This window comes from Spinacia oleracea, chromosome 1 (genome assembly GCF_020520425.1).
Source record: "Spinacia oleracea cultivar Varoflay chromosome 1, BTI_SOV_V1, whole genome shotgun sequence".
NCBI lineage: Eukaryota > Viridiplantae > Streptophyta > Magnoliopsida > Caryophyllales > Amaranthaceae > Spinacia > Spinacia oleracea.
Genome location: NC_079487.1, coordinates 17,464,617 through 17,488,378, shown reverse-complemented (window position 1 = coordinate 17,488,378; position 23,762 = coordinate 17,464,617). Strand labels below are relative to the sequence as shown.

The 23,762-nt window shown below is 35.5% G+C and overlaps 3 protein-coding genes and 1 long non-coding RNA gene across 22 annotated transcripts; 3 read left to right on the top strand and 1 right to left on the bottom strand.

Moving 5' to 3' along the window:
- The first annotated feature begins 293 nt into the window (after positions 1-293).
- LOC130465753 (uncharacterized) lies at positions 294-1,224 on the top strand. Its single transcript, XR_008925771.1, has 3 exons — positions 294-405; positions 599-874; positions 988-1,224. It is a non-coding gene; the product is annotated as an uncharacterized lncRNA (long non-coding RNA).
- A 4,428-nt stretch (positions 1,225-5,652) lies between these two features.
- On the top strand, positions 5,653-7,423 carry LOC110793837 (transcription factor MYBS1). The gene is made up of 2 exons (XM_021998770.2): positions 5,653-6,315; positions 6,617-7,423. The coding sequence occupies exons 1-2, from the start codon at positions 5,861-5,863 to the stop codon at positions 7,149-7,151; spliced, it is 990 nt and encodes a 329-aa protein (XP_021854462.1). The 5' UTR covers positions 5,653-5,860; the 3' UTR covers positions 7,152-7,423.
- Positions 6,716-13,489, bottom strand: LOC110793836 (pentatricopeptide repeat-containing protein At1g05600). 19 transcript variants are annotated; one of them, XM_056835099.1, is made up of 8 exons: positions 13,112-13,488; positions 11,197-12,747; positions 10,591-10,694; positions 9,923-10,006; positions 9,535-9,593; positions 8,370-8,849; positions 7,504-7,594; positions 6,716-7,391 (listed from the first exon to the last, which is right to left on the bottom strand). In XM_056835099.1, the coding sequence occupies exon 2, from the start codon at positions 12,717-12,719 to the stop codon at positions 11,211-11,213; it is 1,509 nt and encodes a 502-aa protein (XP_056691077.1). In that variant the 5' UTR covers positions 12,720-12,747; positions 13,112-13,488; the 3' UTR covers positions 6,716-7,391; positions 7,504-7,594; positions 8,370-8,849; positions 9,535-9,593; positions 9,923-10,006; positions 10,591-10,694; positions 11,197-11,210. The 19 variants fall into 19 exon arrangements, with proteins under 19 accessions (XP_056691077.1, XP_056691078.1, XP_056691079.1 ...); XM_056835100.1 differs by having other exon boundaries at positions 6,716-8,202; XM_056835101.1 differs by having other exon boundaries at positions 6,716-8,202; positions 8,370-8,441.
- A 2,364-nt stretch (positions 13,490-15,853) lies between these two features.
- On the top strand, positions 15,854-18,965 carry LOC110793838 (IAA-amino acid hydrolase ILR1-like 5). Its single transcript, XM_056831993.1, has 7 exons — positions 15,854-16,156; positions 16,201-16,269; positions 16,390-16,518; positions 16,927-16,973; positions 17,430-17,496; positions 18,300-18,395; positions 18,948-18,965. Exons 1-7 carry the CDS (start codon positions 15,854-15,856, stop codon positions 18,963-18,965), a joined length of 729 nt encoding a protein of 242 aa, XP_056687971.1.
- Positions 18,966-23,762: the final 4,797 nt, after the last annotated feature.

The window sequence follows — 23,762 nt, the reverse complement described above, 5'->3', positions numbered from 1 at the left end:
TTGATTTTACCCGACATGTTGACAACCCGATTTGTCATTAACCTAACCAAATAGTAACTTAAATCAAGTTAATATTATTTTTTACGGATTTTTCATGAAATACCCCTCAATTTTCACGAAATTCACCAAATGCCCCTCGACTTTCAGAAATTCACCAAATGCCCCTCACAAACGACTTAATACCTAAAATACCCTTATAATTAACGGGCGTTAAGTCTCCGTTAGCATTACTTTACTATTTTACCCTTATTTCACTTCCTTCCTTTCTACAGTTAAAAAACAAACGCCCTAAACTACATTTCTCTCTCTCCCCCCTGTTCTTCCTCATTCATCCACCATAACCGCATCCTTCAATCACCCAAAAGCTTCAGAATTTCGTGTTCTTAGGTTCGCACATCGTGTAAGGTATGTAATGACAATTACACTAATTTATTTTTCGATTTTTCAAACTTTTGTTGCGCAAATTTTAGGGTTTAGGGTTTCTGGAAATTTGATGTTGGAGATGACTTGTTTGTTTGCGTTTTCATGAAATAAAGTATGAATTAGTTGTTCCGCATGTTGAATTGGATCATCAAATTTCCCCATTATAATTTTACAGGCATAAATGGTGGTTTTCGAGTGGGAGTTGGGTGAAGCTAGGAGAAAGGATGCAATTGATCGAGCTAGAGTGCATAGGGAACAACCTCATGTTCGGTTACTGGATGAAGAAAGAGATCTGCTATCGATTATAGAAGCATATGTCGGAAATTTCTTGGAAGTGTAGACTTTAAAAAATTTGGTAGCACGAGAAGTAGAAATCGAGTCTGAGATGTGTTCTGCAAAATCCATTGTAGTTGAGTATGTGCTTAAACAGCTTCACATTACATGTTTGAAGGTGTGTTTGTCTGGCTTTTTGGTACTTAAGTGCAAAGTGCTAACTTTTGAGTTTATTTTTTGAAAAAGAGTGAATATTTCTCTCCGTCGAAATTGATTGCTATTAATATGCAGGCTTTTATAAGGAGGTCATGCCATGATGCTTTTCTAGATGATCGAATGTTTTTCTCCTGAACTCAACACACATGAGGAAGCTCATGATTGGGATGGTTCATTTTCCCCACAGCTCGTGAAGAAGCAATTAATCCACGCTTAAGAAACTAAATTGAGTGTCGTTACTTGTGTTTTGGTGGCATGACAAACACCTCGCAAGAAAGCCAATTTAATCGTGTAAATATTGGTTATGCTTGATTTGTGCAGACTGGTTGCTCTGTAAGAGGTGGTTACAGGATGTTTTTTTTTTATGTGTGCTGCTATTATATTCTCTTGCTGCAGTCTATTGCTGCTGGTTGTTCATTGTAGCTTCTTTTTCTGTTGGTTTGTGCAGTGTGTGGTTGTTGCAGCTGCTGTGTATCTCTGTAGGTTGCTTCAAGTACAATGGCTGCTGCTGTTTCTTGCTGGTTGTTAGTTGTGCTGTGATATGTGCTGCTATTTTTGTGCTACTGGCTGCTCCCCTTGTAGTTGCTATTTGTTTTTTTTTTTTGGTTTAGGTTGCGGTCTGTGCCACCCTTTTCTATAGGTTGTTGTTTCTTTGTTTGGTTTCAACTGGTTCCTACCTTTGGTAATAAAGTTCTTAATTTACCAAAAAAAAATATTCCCATTTGTATTACTACGTACAACTTTAACTATTTTTATTGTTGTTTTAGTTCCTTCTTCATTTGCTTCAATTCTCAATATAAAAACTAGTTTATTCTTCTTCCCATTTGCTTCGTCTTCACTTTGAAAGAAAACTCATGACATAAATGATATGAAATTAACAAAACAATAGCAAAACTACAATAAAAAGCGAAAAGGGGGGCTTTATAAGCAAACATTACGCAACGACTAATTTTCAAATACAAAAACTAGCCGTTGAGCATCAAAATGGGTAATTTTAAGTTATGGGTATTTGGTGAATTATGTTTCAGAATAGGGGTATTTGGTGAAATAAGTATTAGCATAGGGGTATTTGGTGAATTTAAAACTAGGCTAACGGAAGACTAACGGCGCGTCAGTAGTAAGGGTAGTTTGGGTTTTATGTTAAATGTGAGGGGCATTTGGTGAATTTCTGAAAGTCGAGGGGCATTTGGTGAATTTCGTGAAAATTGAGGGGTATTTCATGAAAAATCCGTATTTTTTATAACTGACTAATCTAGAACATGTGAAAAGGGTTGTCAAATTTAAATTATGTTTATAACGATGACTTGGTTTAAATAAAACTCAAATTTGAAATAAATGAATCATTAAATTTTACAATATAAAAAAAATAATTGTAAGGTTAACAACTTGGCTAGATCTGATAGTTATCGGACCTGATCATAACTCGTGTCCGAGAGTGAACTCGACCCGATAATTATCTGATCTGAACTTGACCTGAACCCGAAATTAATTGTTACAAGTCCGACTCCATAAGACCTGAATCTGAAATTGTACCGGATATGAATAAGACCCGACCCAAACCCGACCTATACCCAAAATAATTCAAAAAAATAACCCGACATGCCACGACCAGAAGTCAACCTGGCCGAATCCGTCCTAAACTAAAACTGAATCCGGGTGATAAAGTAACAAGACACGATCCGATCGGATCATAAACCAAGACCAAAGGTAACTAGACTTGAACTCGACTCGAATAACCGTTTTGACAACTCTAATAGTTTTCCCTTATTCACTTTTCGGACTATATCGATGAATTGAATAAATTAGTTTGTTACAACTTTATAATGAATATCAGGCTTTTCAATTTTAATTATTAATAAACCATTTTCCCAAAGATTATCTACATGTGTAGTCATGTACATAAATTCTAGGTCCTCAATTGTACCCTTTTCATTCAAGCAAGGGCCTAAGGGGGCATGCTTTAAGTAGATGATCCCTCTCCATTACGTTTGTTATATACAGTTGACTTTTGACAAAGATTGAGCAAACTGGATAAGAATTTTTTTTTTTGGGTGTGAAAAACTGGATAAGAATTTGAACCGCTATGATTCTATGAAACTTTTCTTTTAGTTAAGCGAAGTAAGATTTGATACTCTAGCGATATTGGTTTTTACAAATTTATACTAATATTAAAAGTTTAAAACTCCAAGGTAAGAAATGTCACATCCCACATGTCGCTTTATATATCGTCAACTTTTATAAGGTTTGAACTTATGATTTTATTGATATTTCTTATACGTTCAAAATTATATTAACTCAATATAATTAGAAAAATAGCCTGAATCATTTTTTAATAGTCTCACATCACTAATTAGTAATTACTTTTACAAGTTACTAATCATTACATGATAAAATTTATTAAAGCATACTCAAAGCAAGATATATTGTAATGTAAAAATTAAATTAGACTCAAAACGAGTTATATAATAATCTAATTGATCCATATTTCTACTATCCGGGGCATAGCCCGGGACACTAACTAGTTCTTATTTACAAGGGGTGCAATAAATAAGCAACTCAAAATGTTTACATTTATATATATAAAAGGCTATCTAAATTTTAGTCATAAATTTTTCATTTTAATAAAAGTTATTTTTTCAAAATCATTAATAATGTATAAAATTAATACTTTAACTCTTTAAAATGTTTATCTATCAACTACTTTTATAATATAAAAGTTAATAAAAATATAAAAGTTACAAAAAAACTAGTACAAAAAAAGTAATGGTGTACAATAAATTTATTTTATACCTTATGCATGCAAGACCTTTTGTTTTGCATTTGTTTTGTGCGTGTAAAGAGTGTCATACGGTGATACAAACATCAATTAGACCTGTCTTTGAAGGAGTGCAGACGGCGGCCCCTTATTTTATGGGGGTTTTCAATTTTCAAACCAAGAAAGCCCACTTGATATAAGTATTATAATTTTTTTTGTTAAGAAGTATTGTTTTTTTTTTTTTGTGATCGAATATAGAGTATGTACATATGTCATGGATCATATATCATATTTAAGGGCCTAAACTAATTGTCTGTTGATTCAGTGGTGATTAGGGCTGAATTTGGTAGGGAGGTTCCCGTGTTCGATCCCCCACAACAACAATTAGGAGGGGACTGGAAACTATCCACCCAGAACTCGCACCCAATCCAGATTAACCTTAAGGGTGAACCGGGTGCTAACACCAAACAAAATATATTTTAGGGCCTAAGTTTGACGTTTGTACAAGGCCTTCGGAAATTTTAAGATGGCACTGGCATCAATGCAGACTAGTTCAACCTCAAATGTTGGTCCATTCTAAAATATAAATCCATTGAGTTAGTTGACATTCACATCTGAAGACGACATCATTCGAAACTTAAAAATATGTACTCCAATAGTCCATGGCTAATTACGTCATCAAAGGATAAGTATTACCAAGTTCGAAAATGATAAAGGTCGCAACATGCGACCTTTAAGCCGTGTCACAATGATGACATGGCATGCTTATGTGTCATGATTTAAATTGGAAATTAAAATACTTAACTTATATTTTTTATTATACATGTTATAAAAAAAAGGTAGGAAAATCTTAATATTCTAATTTTTTTCCTTTTTTATATCGGCTACCTTATTTACATATTTTCGTAGTAGAAATATTGAATTAATAGTAAAAATATTATGATGACGCATAGCCTACGTGGCGCTTATATGTACCAATTAAACTGCGACACGTAAGATTGCGACAACTAAATGTTGTCGCAACTTGCGACCTTTATCATCGTCCTACCAAGTTTAAGGTTAGAAACTACTTCCAAAGGATATATAAAAATATGATAGGAGAGCCATCGCTCTTCCTCTTTACTTCAAAATTGCAATCAATCAATAACATGGTACGTCTCTAATTTGTCAATTTGAATGACACCTAAACATTAACTAACATTTTTTTTTTCTTCCAATTAATAACTAACAACTCATAATCAATTTGTGTACATAACTTTAAACTAATGAAAGGGGCGAATAGATGGACAGTGTTCAAGTTTCATGTTAGAATGTCTAGAGCAACTGAAGATATAGTATTTACACCTGTATAGACGTATTAATTGTCTGTTGATTTAGTGGTTATTGAGGCTAAACTTGGTAGGAAAGATCCCGTATTCGATCCCCCACAACAACAATTGGGAGGGGATTGAAACCTATTCACACAAAACTCGCCCAAATCCAAAGTACTAAACATACAAGTTTTTCGAAAATAAACTAGTCCGCCCAATGTTATCCTATTTCCTACAATAATTATTATAAAAAACTTTATTTCTTTATTGCCGACTATCATCCGAGTCTTTGCTCTTGGGTGAGTAGTAACAGTGTAACAATAGTGAGTGAGTGAGTGAGTGAGTGTGCAGTGAAAGAGAGAAAATGACTTAAAAGTAGCTCATGAAAAATTGAATGGTGATAGATGACTACTGTCCCATAGATTCTCCGAGTCAGTTTGTTTGTTTGGGCTCAACGCCTCAACTCAAGTAGAAGAGAGGGTGGCCTACCAATACCAATACCAATACCAATACCAATACCAATACCAATACCATTCCATCATTTCGTGACTGAAAATAACTTTGGTAACCCAATCAAAACGACGAAAGGGTACACATCACCTTTTTTGTAAGGGTAACAACCTTACAAATTTAGCACCATATGCCCTTATTATTAAGGTCCCCCATCTTCTTGTTCTTGCTTTGATGCTCACCTCACTTTCTTATCCTGTTTTTTTCTCCCCTTCTTCTTCTCTCTTTCTCTCTCACTTATCAATTACCAATTATCATGCCCCCTCCCTTCCATTATTGCAATGCCCATTAAGGCACTGGCACTACTACTCCAAAAAACTCGAAAAAATCTCCCTAAAGAAAGAAACTATAGGCATTATTATATTGGGCAACAATGCCTAATTTAGCAAGTTGGAGTAGGGAGGAAGAGAAAGCGTTTGAGAACGCGATTGCAACGTATTCCATCGACCAATCAAATGAGGATGATTGGGATAAGGTTGCGGCCGTGGTTACTACCAAAACCATTGAAGAGATTAAGCAACACTATGAGTTACTAGTTGAGGATGTAGGTGCAATTGAGGCAGGGAAAGTGCCACTTCCTAAGTATGCAAGTGAGGAAACTAATCATCATAATAATAGTAGTAATAATAATGGTACATTATTGTCAACTTCCACCACTAGTAAGGATGATCATAGCCCTTCGTTTTCAAAGGAACAAAAGGGTAACTCTAATCAAGGAAATGGCTACTCTGCTTTTGGTCCTTCCTCAATGGGAAATAGCACTAAAGCTAGCTCTAAATTGGAACAAGAGCGTAAAAAAGGCATCCCATGGACTGAAGAAGAGCATAGGTAATGCTATTCATTTTTGTATTTATTGATTTTCTTTTTTATGATTTTTTGTCAAAAACTACCTCTGAGCGACCCTTTATTCTAAAATCGACCCTTCAGACTACAAAAGGATTTTTAGGTGTTTTTGTTGCTCATAAAACACGACTAATTTGGAATCGAATTTTGATGATTCACGCTTTTTCGGGTGACAAATTGGTGTAGTTTAGACATTTGGTGCTAGATCTAACTCTAAGTCATTTATTATTTGCACAGCAACATCAAATATGAAGACTAATTCATGCTATAATCCCCTGTTTTTCAGGTTGTTTTTACTTGGACTTGACAAATTCGGGAAAGGCGATTGGCGAAGCATATCTAGGAACTTTGTGATAACAAGAACACCAACACAAGTAGCTAGCCATGCTCAAAAATATTTTATAAGGCTGAACTCAATGAATAGGGATAGAAGAAGATCTAGCATTCATGACATTACAAGTGTGAATGGAGGAGGATTATCACCAAATCAAGTACCAATTACAGGGCAACAAAACAATAATCCTGCGGCACCAGCAGTTGGAACAGCAGCAGCAGCAGCAGCAGCAGCAGCAAATAAGCATAGGGCTCCGCCTAATGTAAATGTAAATATGGCAGCTGCAGGTATAGGAATGTATGGGACACAAATGGGCCACCCAATAAGTGCACCACCACCACCGCCTCATCATATGGTATCCGCTGTTGGGACTCCGGTTATGCTTCCTCCTCCTGGTCATCCTCATCATCACCACCACCATCACCACCCTCCTCATTATGCTGTTCCGGTTGCTTATCCTGTTCCGCCACCACCAATGCATCGATAACAGTCCCAAGGCCATGTCCGGCCTGTTGCAGTGTTGATGCTGAAACCCATAATAGGCAAGTGATCGGATCTTGGCTCATTGGTTAAGACCTCAATGTGATCGTTCGATCAGCATCTCCTTCGTGAATTTGACATCACTGATACAACCCTTGACTTCATATTTGGTATCTGGGTAGTTGTATCTTGAAGCAATTTCCAGAAGGAAGAGGTTCTCCGTTCTTCGGATGATAATTGGTTGCCCCTTTACCATTACCAAAAAAAAAAAAAAAACAACATAGAAAATTAGTGCTACTTTCCTTTTCAATGCAATTTGAAAATTAATGTTACACTTTATGTTTTGATGAAGCACTCACCTGCGAGAATAAATGATGAGTGATTCCTTCCACTTACCAAATATCCATCTGCAATCCTGCATTACCGCGATCTACAACACTTTTGTATAACCTGGATAGTTTGAGTTAATGATATACTTAAAGCTGTATTACTGAAGCATGCAATCATATACTAATCCAAGTATCATTTAAATTGATTAGGAATAGCAATAGCTATATTGCACTTTTAAGTAAACTAGTTTTAAACCCGTGCGATGCACAGAGCGCTCTATTATTTTGTAGTTTGAACAATAACCATCATACTCTCAACCAAGTATCATTTTAATTTTTGAATGTGACAAAATGTGTCACAAAAAACATACATAATTTACGGATAAAAAAAATAAATGTGTGAAGAAAATTTGAAAAAATAAAGTCACTGAAGAGAAGTGTCTGTTTTTTTTATTTAATTTTATTGAATAATAATTTGCGGAGTAGTATTTATATTGATTGTATCTAAATATCTAATAGTTACATAGAAGTTACCCTTCCCATACGAAGTAGTGATCCAATTTAAAACATTTCTCCTACTACTACGTAATTCATAATCCTTCATTTTTTTTTTCCTGTTCTTCTGGGCGGCTTCGCGGTCAGTTGCAGTCAACTTCAAACCTTAATCCCATTTCTTTTTGTACATCAAGTCCAACTTCTTATCAATATAGGCATTAAAATGAATCACTTCTGTAAAGAAGTACAAAAACATATGCACAAAGATAAAGATGCAAATGATTCAAGGAAATATCCATCACTGAGATAATTTTCAATTAAGCATCACACTGTCATACGAGGATAATTTATTTGCATGACAAACGATATACAAAATGAAAATAAAACAAATGAGCAGAAACCTTTGAGAAGCCATCCTGCTTCAACGTAACCCTCCTGAGTTGTCAAAATCTCTTGTATAACTTGTTCAAATCCTGAAGCAACAGCAAGAAGGAGAGGTATTGTTATGAATTTCACATAATGTTGAATCCAATGATAAAAAATACAACACAAGTTGTTCATCATGTTTTGAAGATAGAGCGGTGTGTAATGGTGTATCCCCATTTTTGTTCTTTGTTTTCCAAGGAGGGCACGAACAATATCAGCATTCTTAGACCTTGCTGCAATATGTAATAGACTATCACCCTCTTTCTTATCTGTCATGCAGTAGATTAAATCTCTCAACACTTTAGTCCTCGCAGCAGGAAAATCCCCATTTAAAAGAAAGTTTAATGGCCAAACTTGTGCTGTCTCTGCCCATTGGTGAAGCACATTGAATCCCTTATTATCAACTGCGTCTAAAAGATCTGGATTCTTTACCAGCAACAACCTTAAAACAATTTCTGTCATTCACAAAGTTTGCTAGCTATCAGATAGGATACAACTACTAATTTTCTAAACATGCCTTAATGTTAATTTGAAGTTTTTATCCTATTTTGTTTTACCAAACAGAAAAGGAAAACTCATAGCCACCAGCCCTTCCCTAGGATCGTACTAAACATATTGGACCCCATGTTCTAATATTAAAAATTGGACCCTTAATATACACAAATGTGTGATCTCGGCGGGCGCCAAGGGTGTTCAAAATCCGGACCAGAAAATAAAACGAAACCGGACATATGGATTCCGGTTCTGTCTTTAGTCCTTTATGGTTTTTGGTCCGGTCTGATCCAGACCCAGAATAATCTGTACCGGACCAGTTGACTCGGTTTAACTTAAATAAATTATTATTCATTTTTTCATATATAGGTAATTATCCTTCTTTAGTGCCTTAAGATCATGTGTTAATAAAAATATTTCTGTAAGTCTTGCGATAAGCAAAGGACCGTGATGGAGAAATAAACAGGTAGTGGCTCAAGAGTTTCAAGCATTCTACAGGCAGCGTTAAAAAGGAAATAAAAGACCAAGCAGTATTTAACAAATGCAAGCACAACTACATGTTCAAGGTAAGGTCAATAAACTGTTTTACACAACGACACCAACAGCCAAATCTGTAAACGAATAATGAAGACAGAAGAATGTCTATACCTGCAGTATATCATACAGCCAAATCTGTAAACGAAGAATGAAAACAGAAGAATGTCTACCTGCAGTACATTCATACAGAAGAATCTCAGCCTTGGGAGTTGGGACTGAAGCATTTCAAATAAACACCTTTTACATTACTAAGCCATTAGAATAAAAACTACAGCTTATGCCAAATCTCAAATAACAGACATTCAACTTTCGGAGAACACGACTGTTTATTTTACACAACATTTTGCAAGTTTTAAGACCAATTCGATGAACCCAAGCATCCACATGAACACCAATGATCAATTTTCCAAAACATACATGGAAAGGACTATCAAAATCAACCAAAAAAAACTTAAAAAGTTTGATACCATATTAGTTTAGGAGGGGAGAAAACCATTACCTACATAGGAATACTGGGAGAGCACCCATAAAAGTTTTCCGTGCGCTCCAAATGCTCAAGTGACACCACGTAGAATCCAAACTCCTTGGCAAATGAAATCAAAGAATCACACAACAAACATGATTAACAAACATAGTCATTGGCAACCTGTAACCCCAAAAGTTCTTCAAAATTCGAAAGAATTACTCAGTAGAAAATTGATCTTGAAATTAGATTATGAATTTTGTAAAGTCATCTCAAATCTCATTCATCATTATCATTATCATTATCATCTCAAATCTCAAACAGCCTAATTTCATACCTACTTGCAATTAAAACCCCGAACTTCTCAATTAATTTTCGGCTAAAAGAGACTAATTTTTCTAAATTTCAAACAGGTAATTCCCGATCAATTTCCAATAGATAATTACGGGATAATCAATAGAACAAAGAACATATTAACAACATTGCAAATTGATCCTGAAAAATGATAAGTACCCGGAAAAAGTATCAAGAATTACAAAGGATTAGAAAATTCTTCTCCAAATTAGACCTTTAATTAATGTAAAATATCTAAAATCCTAAACAACCAAATCAACATCACAATCTTTTCCGATTTAAATCCGCCCAAAACAAGTATGCCAAATTTAACAAAACATAAGGAAAAACGAATTATTAAAATGCAATACCATTTTATCCTTCTACTTCAAAGGCAAAATAGATACCAAATTCTTCATTATTCGCAATTGAAAAGCTCTCACTCCTTTTCTTTTCTTCATCTTTTTACATAAACCTATAACAACAACAATAACAACACCATTATATTGCAATTAAAATCCAAACATCAAAATCTATAACCAAATCGAGAATGAAAATTTTACCAAAATCCCATTACTGTATAGCAATTTCTAGGGCCAAAACCAAACTCGCGTATCAGCGAGGGTGAGAGTTGAAAAGTTGAGGAATTTTGGAACACGGGATTTTCTAGAAAGAGGAATTAATGAATGGGAGAGGAATTTGATGAGAGCAGTTTTTGAAATTAATTATTGGAGGAGGGAAGGATAAACGACAGGAAATTGAAATCTGAAGGAAGGTGTCGTTTGGGAGGTGGGTAACCGGAAAGAGAGGAAGGGGAGAGTAAGAGACAGGGGAAGAAACAGAAAAGGAGAATGGAGAATGAGAAAAAGGAAAAACAAAACGGGACACGTGGCGCTTTAGAAGGCCTTCAAATATCCCTGTTATTAAATAGCAGTATTGATGATACAACGCATCATATATATATATTGAAACCATACCATATGACATGGAATTAAGTTCTCAGATAATCCAGCAATTCAACGCAATCACGAATCTCTTGTGTGTTACAGGTAACTGAAGCTACTAATACTCTCCATATACAAGACTTGGGCACCTTACCTTGAGTAATCATCTCTTCTAACCACATTACAGCCTCATATATCCTGTCTATTGAGCAAAGACCTCTAATTACAGCACTAAAAGTATTCGAATCAGGCCAAAAAGATTTGCTCAACATCTTTTCCATAATCTTACTGGCATCAACAAAGTTCCCATCTCGACACAATCTATCAACAATAACATTAAAAGTCTCCTTGTCAGGTGAACAACCTTTCTGCCTATCCATCTTTTCCAAAAACGTTATGGCTAAATCCGACTTACCCTCATCACAGAAGCCTTTTATAACGATGCTATAGACTTGAGAATTCGGTACACTATCCTTCTTAAGCATTTCCTCGTCTATTACCTGACCAGCTTCATCAACTCTACCAGCTATGCACAGTGCTGCTACCTTTGATTCGTATATTCTCAGTGATGGTCGGAAACCCTTTTCACGCATTTTATCAAACACTTTGTTAGCCTCGGAAATTTTACCTTCCGCGTAGAGATCAGTAAGCACAGCAGCATAACTAGCTGAGCTAGGGACAGCACCTTTAATCAGAGCTTCATTGATCAAAAGTTTAGCCTGCTCTATGTCTTCACTATCCCGAAGTTTGCTAAGATCTGTGACTTTACTGCGGCTCTTGGGAGCTCTAAGGCCCTTCCTCAAAATTTTCCCAAGAATTTCTACAGCCTCGTTTATCTGTTTATTCTCGCATAGACTATCTAACAGAATTCTATATATTACAATATCTTCCCCGCAACCTTTCTGAGAAATCCTCCACAGCATAGAATACAATAAATGAGTGGCCTCATATAGCCTCCCATCTTGACAGAGGCCTTTCATAAGAATCCTATAACTTTCTCTGTCAGGGTAACAGCAATGATAGTTCATCTCTTGGAAAACCTGCAGTGCTAAGTCTGAGCGTTTAATCTGACACAGAGCATCCATTAGCAAATTCAACGAACCAATCCTAGACTTAACTGCCCAACCACGAGAATTTTCCTTAAAAAGACGGTAGAAAGCTTCAAGCCTAGACTCGTTCACCATTATCTGTAAAAGGGTATTGAATGATGCAGTCCAATTCACACAATTAAACTGAGGAATTCTATTGAATAGAGAGACCGCATCATCAAGCAATCCAGCTCTTGCGTAAGTCTTAAATATACCTGCAAAGACTGTATCTTTGCACTCACATGAGTCATCTTTCATCTGTTCAATTACTTGCTTCATCTCATCAAATTGACCCGAGCTTCCAAGTAGGTTAATCATGGTAGCATAAACAGCACCATTGTGACGATAATTAGGATACTTGGTTTTGGCTTCATTAAAGATCTTTATAGCAGTAAACGGGTTTTTCTGCTGTCGTATAATCTGCGCAAGCTGCGTCGGATTAAGTAGCATTGGCCACCTCACTACCATGTCTTATTTCTTAAAAATCTCTTTTACTCTGCAAACAAGTTATTAAAGCTCCATCAATATATAAAATTGGAACAAACCATATTCCCCTAGGGTATCATCTGATTAAACTATTAACCAGAACGGAGCCAGAATCAGAATCAGCGTTTTTCGAGTACCACACTCTGGTTGTTTCCAATCTCAACCATTATATTGCATTTTGACAGACAACAAAGATTAAATAAATAAATAAAACACAATCCTAAACAAACTGAAAATATTAAATATGAACCCACATCAAAACATTTGAACAATTTCATCCGTAGTTAGATTAATAAGTTTATGAATATATAATATCGCAATTGCAGCTACTAATTACAATTCAAAATTCACAATCATGTTGGTTTAGTTTATACCTTGTTCTTCTTTCCCATGTCCTCCCACCCTCTTCAATTCAGTTTTGCTTATGGTCCCAATGTCATCCACGTTAGAATGTAGAGAGCTACGAAGCACGGAAACGCCAAAAAAAAAAATCACGACTTACCGTTTCCGAAACGTCCTGGAACGGGGAAACCGGGAAACGCGTTTCGGAACGCGCCGAAACCGTTTCAGAAAAATGGAGACGTGTTTGAAACTGAATTCATCCCGGAAACGAATGGGAAACGGGATTTCAATCTAATATTCACGTTTCCCAAGCAAACTTGCTGATTGTATGAAAGTTTTTCCGCCAGAAAACTAAAATTAGGTTGAAGAAGATAGGTTGAAGAAGATCTCAGTTACTCTGTATTTCACACTTGCATAGCCTATATTCGAAACCGTGCTACAAATTTTGGGCCTGGCCCAAGTAGACGAATGGAAATTAAATACAGCATATTTTGAAATCATCCAACCCCATACTTGATGTTTGGTTAACTATTTTTATAAAATTTAAAATTAGGGGATCCACCTTCAAAACCCCTATGGTATCGAGTTCTTGTACTCAAGGGGAAGGTGGATATATGGAATTATATTAATTGAAAATAAAATCGACAGTGCAAACTCGATCAAACAAACATCGTGACACCCTAACTAATATTACTCCACCACCGTCGCCGCCCAAGCTACCCAAAAAATCAATATCATAAAAATTATATTACAAAGTTACTATCCTGTCGATTCGTCATCAAATCGCCAATGCTACCTAACGCCACCACCAACACCCCCGTAAGAACCCAAAATGACAAAATTAGAATACTGAAAAATAATTTAACTAAACATATCTTAGAATAAAATACCTAGATATATTGTTAATCGTCGAAATTTTGGACATTGAAGTCTAGATTTGTAGCTTCAATTATAAAAAAAACAACCACCAAAAATTAAATTTCGTCTAGTGGCAGAAGAATATGATGGTTAGAGTTGAAGCAAAGAGAGCGATTATGGTGGTGGAGATGATGTCATATATCAAAATATAATGTCTGCCTTTTATACTTGATTGAATTTTAGTTTTTTTTCCGTACATCTTTAAGTAGAAGAGGAGGGGAAGGTGTAAAAAAAATAGACGAGAATAAAGAGTAGGAGAGTATATTATCGGTAGGATTAAATTCTAAATTTATTTTACCAAACAGGTGGGATAAGTTATGATTTTCTATGTATCGTTGATTATAAACTCATGAGTTTAATACTCAAACATATACCTTATACATGTGCTCGAACCAAACGGGGTCTAACTGAATAGTCAACAAAATATGGATATGACTGTATGCATTAAAAATATCATAAATGTCACTAATTAGAACATTGTACACAAAACTTTGACTTTAACTTTGTGTTTACAATGACAATGGATTTTTATTTATTTTATCTCTTCTCCTTACTTTACCTCGTAATAACATTTTGAAAATTGTTTTTTAAATTTTAAAAATTATTCATTAATAATTAATCATATGTTAATCAACAATTTCTTTTTATTATCTAATTAAATATATATTTTTTAATCAATCAATAACTTCAATAACTATATACTAAAATACACATCATGATTGACACGTGTCATCTCTCGATGTGTCTTTGACTTTTTTTTAATTTAATTTAATTTAATTTTATAATGTCTACTCCATTAAAGAAACTTTTAAAAACTATAAATTTTCTAATTTGTTTCCTTCCATATCATAGAACAATATATGGAGTATATTACAAGTAATATTACGAGTTCATTTATTATGGCAAGAATCGAAAATAACACACTGCACTATTACTATTGATTTTCTAATATTAATATGAAAAATATCAATCACGTAACATGGAAAAAATTGCAAATTATACACTGCACTATTACTATTGATTTTCTAATACTGGTTTATATGTTACTAATTATTATCATAAAAATATATGATTTTACAATCTTAACAAATGAATTTCAACTGCAATATAAAAATTTAAAGAAATCATTTAACTCTTATGTTTCTTAAACTTAATTAGGAAAGAAAACTAGGAGAAAACCCATCCTTTTCTATTTTTTAATAGGAAAGAAAACTAGGAGAAAACCCATCCTTTCGGATGAAATACAGTGACTTCGAGTTCGAAGAAAAGAAACCGAAGAGTAGATAGAAACTAAGGTCTAACCTAAATGATTGACCAAATCAAAATGTTAAATGGAAGCTGGAGTTGAGTGAATTTGTGTAGTTTATTTATGTTGATTATGATTTGGTGCTTAATTATTTGGGGGATTTCATAGTTTTGTAAGTCCAAAGTTATGTTTCTGTTTTATTAACTCTGTTGTGAGGTATTGAAATTTGCACCTAGCTTGATATATAAAATTGTCCCATTTATCTATTGATAACATGAATCGAGTCTATATATATTATATATGGAATGGCGATGCTTGTCTCTGTTATTCTAATCATTGTATGGATAAAAATAAGAACTTGTAAATTAGGAGCATAAGAGAAAAATTGATGGAAGAATGCACAGTTGTGGACATGATGCTCATACTACAATGCTCAGCTCCTTGGTGCAGCTAAATTCCTGAATCAAAGGAAGGATCGCCTCAAGGTTTGTTCTGTAGCTTAGTAACTCTTGTGGCTATGTTTTTTTTGTTTGGTAGAACATGTATGGGTTTGTCCTTTGAAATTTGACTGCAGTACATATTTATGCATTTTGTGACACTAAAGAGAACTATGAGATTGCTATTCCAGGCTGCTGAAGAAGGGGGTGCAGGTGCATCTCATATGGTACAGGAAGGTGCCCTTGGTGAAGCCAAAGCAATTTTGGGAATGCATGTTGAATTCACGACACCCATAGGGAGCATATCTTCTGTTTCTGGGCCTGCTTGTGCAGCAGTGTGCATCTTCAAAGTAAAGATTGAAGGACTAGGAGCTCATGCTGCAGAACCTCATAACAATGTCGATCTAATTGTGTCAGCTTCATTCATTATTCTGGCACTGCAGCAACTCATTTCCAGAGATCCCTTTGCTAGCCATGTATTATTTCTTAAAACCTTTCTGAATTCTTTTTGTTTGTTCAGATACTCGTGTCTGAGTTGAGACACGAGTATGTGTCCAAGTGTTATGACCGGCTTGTCTATTCAATGGAAGTTTCCATATTCATCTAAGAGTGTCAGGGATCTGACACAGGATCTTCAGGTACATAAGATGCATGTGTTGGTAAATTTGTGGGTAAACCAAAGGCTAACAACTAATTACTTCTTCTGAAGGTACTGTTTGTTACATATGTCAAAGGGGATACTGCTTTGAACATAATTCCTCAGACTGTGGAGTTTGGAGGGACACTTAGGAGTCTTACCACTGACGGCCTGAACTGGCTTCGACACAGGCTAACAGAGGTATAATTTCTGAACGTCATGTTCATCTCAGCTTTCCAGTTTGCTGAAATTACTCTGTTGGTAATTGCACAACCCTGTTTTAACATTTTTGTCTGGTGAACTGTAAAATGGACTTTCAGAGAAATTCAATCTTTAAGGTGTAAACCTCATTTGAACTTCCACAATTTTTAGGTCAAATGAAAGTATAATTAGCAATTTTCATGGCTTTATTGCATCTATATGCATGGTGTGTTCGAAACTCAATAACAGAATCATGGAAATGTCTTTTTGCCCAAATCTAAGCAAAAGTGAAAATCTCTATGCAAGTCATTACTAAAACAAGGTGTTCTTGCTTTTAAAAGAGTTATAGATTCAAATTTCAAGGAGACTTTTAGTGGTATTTGAGTTTAGATGCTATGTTATTCTTAGAAAAATGAAAAGATTGAATTGGATGCTTATTGGCTTAGTGAACGCTTGTTTGTTTTCGAGAGCGTTATTCATGTTTTTTTTGGTCAAACGATATTCATGTTGAGTAATTAACTTTTTAGGTAGTACTCAAATTTCAAGGAGACTTTTAGTGGTATTTGAGTTTAGATGCTATGTTATTCTTAGAAAACGAGGATATTATTATGTAATGGTCAATCCTATGCTTGAAAGCTCGTGAGCTTGCACAAATATATAGATTAAGTAAAAGAAGATTGAGGTATGATTATGAGTATCAGTATAAATTAACAAATTATTTAAGTATTAGAATCTCAAAATGCTTGATATATGAATAGCATAGCTTGAAAGAAAAGTTTCTTCGTTTGTGCTCATTAAGAGGTTCGAAAAATAGATATTGCACTACTTTGATAGCTTTGCATTCTTCAATCTAATTTTGATTTATACTCAGATTTAATCTGTACCCTTTTCATTCTTTTTTTGAACTTCAGGTATACTATTTTTTTTAATTTGTCAACAGAAGTTGATCGTCTCCGCCTTTTTGTGAATGGGATTCAAGTGATTATTTTTTGCATTGGGCTGAATGCAATTTGTCCTGTCAGATTGTAGATGTTAAAAACAAATCTACTATATATATAAGTCATACTGGAAATTTAAAGGAACTTTAGTTGTGCTTTCATAAGTAAGAGATAAGCTAATGTACCTGTGTCACACACATATATGATATATCTATCAATCTACACTAGGGCATATTGAGAAATCTATTCATAAAATTGTAACTGTTTTAGGATTTTTTTTTCCGGACATTCCAAAATAGCATTACTGGCTAATTTATTTCTATACAGGACACATGAGTATTAATTTATGTGTTTGAGGTTGGATGATCGAAGATTGTTTTTAACCAATTATAGGTCAGAATTCAGAATTGTGGATATAAAATTGTGTACTTTTGCTGTGATTATTTTAACAAGAGAAAATAGAAGGAACAAAAGCAGGAGTATAACAATCAGTGTTGAGTGTTGGACTAAATGAAATATTAGTTTCCTAATAACCGTGCTTTTGTGGAAAAAATTCGTGATTGCCAGCATCATTCCTTCTAATATCCTAACTAATTGCACATTTGCACAGAGAAAATCGGGGCATTCATTAATCATTGGCCAAATTTGGTTGACACCCGGTCCTTTGTCGGCTTTTAAAGAACTAAAAAACGAGCCTCCTTGTACCTTTATGTGGACTTTGTTCTTGGTGGCGCAGGTCTGGATTTTTGAAATATGATTATATTTAATATAGAGTGTTATACTGTTATCCCTTTTACTCTTTCTAAAAGTCCTTTCGTTCCTTTTTACCCATTGCTTTTGCAGCATTATGATAGACGTAGTCAATTCAGCACCGCTCTTGAAAAAATCGATGAAGCTATAAGTCACACTCCTACAGTGATTGACCTGTACTCTTCCAAGGTTCGTTTGTATATCTGGCAGCCTTGTCAGGATTTCTTGAGCTTGTCTTTTGTTGGCTTGTTCTTTAATTTATCACTTTGTCGTTATGTGATCAATGTGTTAGGTTATGATTCATATGACAAAACATAAATCATGCGGAAAAACCATAAAGCCAGGAAAGCATATTATTTACACATAATCATTTAGCATAGTTTAGATGCATACACTTTGTTGCGTGCCCTCCCTAGCTGCGCCTGAACCGAACAAGAACAAGTCTTTAGGATTTGGAGTAGGAAATACAATTTTATGTTTTAAATTTTTAAAGCATATAAAATTCTTGGTTTTAGTGGGAGCGTTTTAGTCATAAACTCTTGATTAGGTCTACATTCCTTTAAGGTTAAAACAACTCGATTAGAATTAATAAGGATTGAATAATTTGTAGGTTATTGGAATCCTTGATTAATTGATGCAAATATTTATGTGATGCATAATATGTTCTACTAACCAGCTATGTGGGTCATTCATTGATAAATGAATGGGTGAATGGTATATTGTAAATGTACTGTTTTGTAGGTTATGGAAACGGACTAGTATAGCCCAAATAGGATAGAAAATATGGTCCAAATAGGATAGAAAATTCGGTTTGCTTCCACCACCCTTGTCACCACCTCTCTTCTTCCCCATGAGTCTCTTGCTAAGGCGACGGTGTCGCGTGAGAAGTACGCGCTCCGTGAGAGAAACCTAGAGAGAGAGTTCGACAATCTAGAGGAAGCGTTGCAAGTTCCTTTGCCAGTCAAGGAAGTTTTTCCCGCTCAACTTCTCCTTTTCGAGAATTGATCGGATGTTGAAAGAATTGTTGTTTGCCATAGTCAAAACTACAATTGAAAAAGAATAAACAAATAAATAACCATTCACAGTTTCTCTTAATAAACTTAAATTATAGAATGCATGCATAATTTAATATTTATTAAGCATTTTATTTAAGTTATGTGTTCCGGCAGGTGTGAATAAAATGATTCCAAGATCCTTAAATCATTGAAGAATTAAGCACATTATGTCTCTAGACTCAATTCTAAAATATTTTAGGTAAGCAAAGCCTTTGCTAATAGTCTATAAACTACTCTTGGTTGATAGGTACGTCTAAGGTCTTATTAGGTAAACCTATCTGTTTTGCCACGACATAAAAGGACTCCTTACTTATATCGTTGAGTTTCACCAAAACTAACATGTACTCACAATTATTTGTGTACCTTACCCCTTTAGGATCAATAAGTAACACCTCGCTATGGCGGAAAACTATTACTAAGATTGATGTAAAGGTTATCCAAGTAAGTGTTATTTTGGCATGGCACCCTTTAACTCAATTTTAAAGTTTGGAACTTAAGGCTCTTACTATGTTGGTTAGATTTTAAGTGAACTAAAATCCTTAATCATGCAACATAATCAAGCCATAATCTCATGCATAATTAAGACATATTTGAAGGAAATAATGCCCTTGGTCCAAGTATGCATTCTATGTTAAGTCTAATAAATGCGGTTCAGTATTAATTAACAAGTTAATAATTCAGTGAGATCAAGTGAGCTGAATGCCTAGCTAGAGGCCGCTTCAGTTCAAGTGGAATTAATGATATTAATCCACAGCTTACTCTTGACTGAACCCGTAGGGTCACACAAATAGTACGTAAACGGATCAAGTATTTAATGGCATTAAATACTCCATCTATGAATATTCGGAACCGACGGATCTTGGTTTCAGTGGGAGCTAAGATCGTCACAGGCAAGAAATGAATACTCCGGAAACGATGATATTGCCGGAAACGGAAATATGGATCGTATCGGAAATATAAATATTATCCAAGTCGTAGATGTTGCCGGAAACGGAAACATGGTACGTATCGGAAAATATTATCGGAAATGGAAATATTGCCAGAATCGGAAATATTGCCGGAAACGGAAATATTGTCAGAATCGGAAATATTACCGGAATCGGAAAATAATTCCGGAAACGGAAATATTAAATATTTGTTCGAAACGGAAATTAATTCCGGAATCGGAAATATTAAATATTGTTCGTATCGGAAATGAATTCCGGAATCGGAAAATTTAATCGGAAGCGCATCGTACGAATAAGCATCGGACGAGGCCTGCCGGACGAGGCCCAGCACGAAGCCAGGCCATCGCCCAGCAAGCCAAGCGCGCCGCACAAACAGCCACGCCAGGCCCAGCGCAAGGCCAGGCCCAGCAGGCTGCGCAGCGCGCACAGCGCGCAGCGCGCGCGGGCGCTGCGTGGGCTGCTGCTCGCGCGCACGCATGGGGCCCATCGTGGCAGCCGTGCGTGTGTGTGCAAGTGTTTGTGTTCGTGCACGTTTCCTAAAACATGCAGAGTTCGGTTAATGATTAAATTCCTAATTCTATTTGATAAATTAATTAAAATTAGAGTTCTTGTAGGATTCTAGGTTTAATTAATTTGTATCTGAATAGGATTTCGATTCCCTTTCCATACCCCTATAAATATGAGGCTAGGGCTCACAATTTATAACAAGTTTCAAAGTATTCAAAAGTGAGTTTTTGAGAGAAAATTAAAACACACATCTTGCTCATAAAAGTGCCGAAATTTTCTAGTACCTTAAGGGCGATTCAAGTTGGTCAATCTTAAGGCGGATCCGGACGTGCTGTGGACTATCTACGGAGGGACGACACTTGGAGTCCTAAAGACTTGTTCTTGTTCGGTTCGGGCGCAGCTAGGGAGGGCACGCAACAAAGAGTATGCATCTAAATTATGCTATATGATTATGTGTAAATAATATGTTGTCCTGGGTTAATGGTTGTTTCCGCATGATCTATGTAATGTCATATGTATCATAACCCAACAGTGGTATCAGAGCCCCTTATTATTTTCATAATCTAAATTTCATGAACATGGTTAAATATTACAAATTTGCAAGAATTAAAAGGGGTGATTAATTTTCGTAATTGTTAATTAATTGCAAATTGCGTTTATTTAATTATACGTACGCAGTTTTTCGGCAGTTTCTTCGTTACTCATCCGAATTGAGTGATATTTGTGTCAATTCCGCATGTAAAAGGCATTCTAAAATTTTGACAAAAATAGTTTTTTTCTGCCGAACCCAGAATTCTCAAATTCGAAGCCTAACTATGACTTTTCGAAGGTTTTAGTTTTTCGAATGCAAAATTTCGTAAATTTAAGATGTTAAATTAAATATTTGCGATTCTTGTTGATAAATCTTGAATTTTTGATTGACCTACTGCATATGTTTAACAAGTTTGAATGCCTAGTCTTGTTAATTATGCAATCTAATTTGTAATTATGATTAATTTGTTGAAAATTAGAATAATTTAGAATTAATTTGATTTTCATAATTAATTGTAATTTAATTAGAAACCTATGATTAAAAACCACCATAAAAATTGTAAATTTATGATAAATTTTAAATTTTTTATGACCTAGACTTGAATCCATAACAATCGGAAATCAATTGGATAATAAATTTTCGATTTTTTCGCCCTAAAATTATGAAATTAATATTATTTATTAATTTGTCATTAATTTTAAATATAAATTTTAAATTTTTTATGCGATTCGTTCATAAAACTTGCACGCACGAAGCAATGGACGCTTCGTGTTACCCTTAAGGGGTGTTGTATAATGCGGGCATGCGACGACGAGCAAGGGAGCTCGTCGCCCGTGCGGCACGAATGCAATGAGCAAGGGCGTAGTGCACGAGCACAAGGCAGCAGCCCTGCCTTGTGTCGTGTGCCACGAGCAATGGACGAATGGGCATGGGCGAAGGGCGAGCCAAGGCAGTCGCGTGTGGGCAGCAAGCGAGCTGCGCCACAACGCGCGCTGCCTCGCACAAGAGCGCGCAGCCTCGCGCGCAGCGAGCGCAAGCTCGCGTGCCACGAGCGCTGCGCCCAGCATTGCTCGCGCGCACAGCGAGCGATGTCGCGCGCCCAGCTAGCGATGGCTCGCGCGCCCAGCGAGCGATGTCGCGCGCCCAGCGAGCGATGTCGCGCGCCCAGCGAGCGATGTCGCGCGCGCACTGCGAGCGATAGCTCGCGTGCGATGAGCGCTGGCGCGCGCATCGAGCACCAATCCGTGCGGAGGCTTGCGATGGGAGATGCAGCAGCTATGCGACGAGCGCATGGGCTGCGCGCACATGGCCAGCAATGGCTGTGTGCGTGCGGCCCATGGGCGTGCAACGCGTAGGGTGTTTGCGTTACGATTAAAGATCGTTTTGAATGTTTAATTTGAAAATTTCAGTTCACGTAATTTTAATTAATTTTAAAATTAAAAATTTAAATTATTTTCTTGGATTTTAATTTTGAATATTGTAATTATAATAAATTTTATTTATTCTAATTATTTTACTAAAATTAAAATCATGAATTAATTTAAATACGACTGAAATTAAATTAAACTTTTGGATTCAATTATAAATTGATATGAGCTTTAAATTTTAATTAAATTTGTATGTTTCCGGTTGGAATAGAAATACATTTTTATGTTTAAAATTAGTAAAGCATATAAATTTATTGGTTTAAGTGGGAGCGCTTTTTAGTCATAAACTCTTGATTAGGTCTACAAATCCTTAAGGTTAAAACAACTTGATTAGAATTAATAAGGACTGAATAATTGGTAGATTATTGGTGCCCTTGATTAATTGCTGCAAATGTTTACGTGATGCATAATGTGTTTTACTAACCAGCTATGTGGGCCATTCATGATAATGAATGGGTGAATGGTATATATGTTGTATATGTACTATTTTGCAGGTTATGAAGTGACTAGTATGGCCCAAATAGGATAGAAAATATGGTCTGCGTACCATTAATTTGAATGTAATTGGTCTAAAGAACCAAAGTTATTTTTCAATTCAAATATGGTCTGCGAACCATCAAATAGTTGTAATTAGTTATAGCTTATCGTATTTGAAGAAAATGGTGCCTCCCACGGAGATTTTCAAGACGGACTTTGAAGTCAAAGCTTCAAGATGAAGTCGGGCCATACTAGATCACATTTATCTTATGCATGTTTTAAGTTATTTATTGCTTTTAAATATGTCTTAAAATGCATGAGATCAAAAGCTTGATTATGTTGCATGATTAAGGATTTTAGTTCACTTAAAATCTAACCAACATAGTAAGAGCCTTAAGTTTCAAACTTAAAAATTGAGTTAAAAGGTGCCATGCCAAAATATACACTTGCTTGGATATCCTTTACATCAATCTAGTAATAGTTTTCGCTCAGCGAGGTGTTACTTATTGGTCATAAAGGGGCAAGGTACACAAACAATTGTGAGTACATGTTAGTTTTGGTGAAACTCAACGATATAAGTAAGGAGTCCTTTTATGTCGTGGCAAATTCGA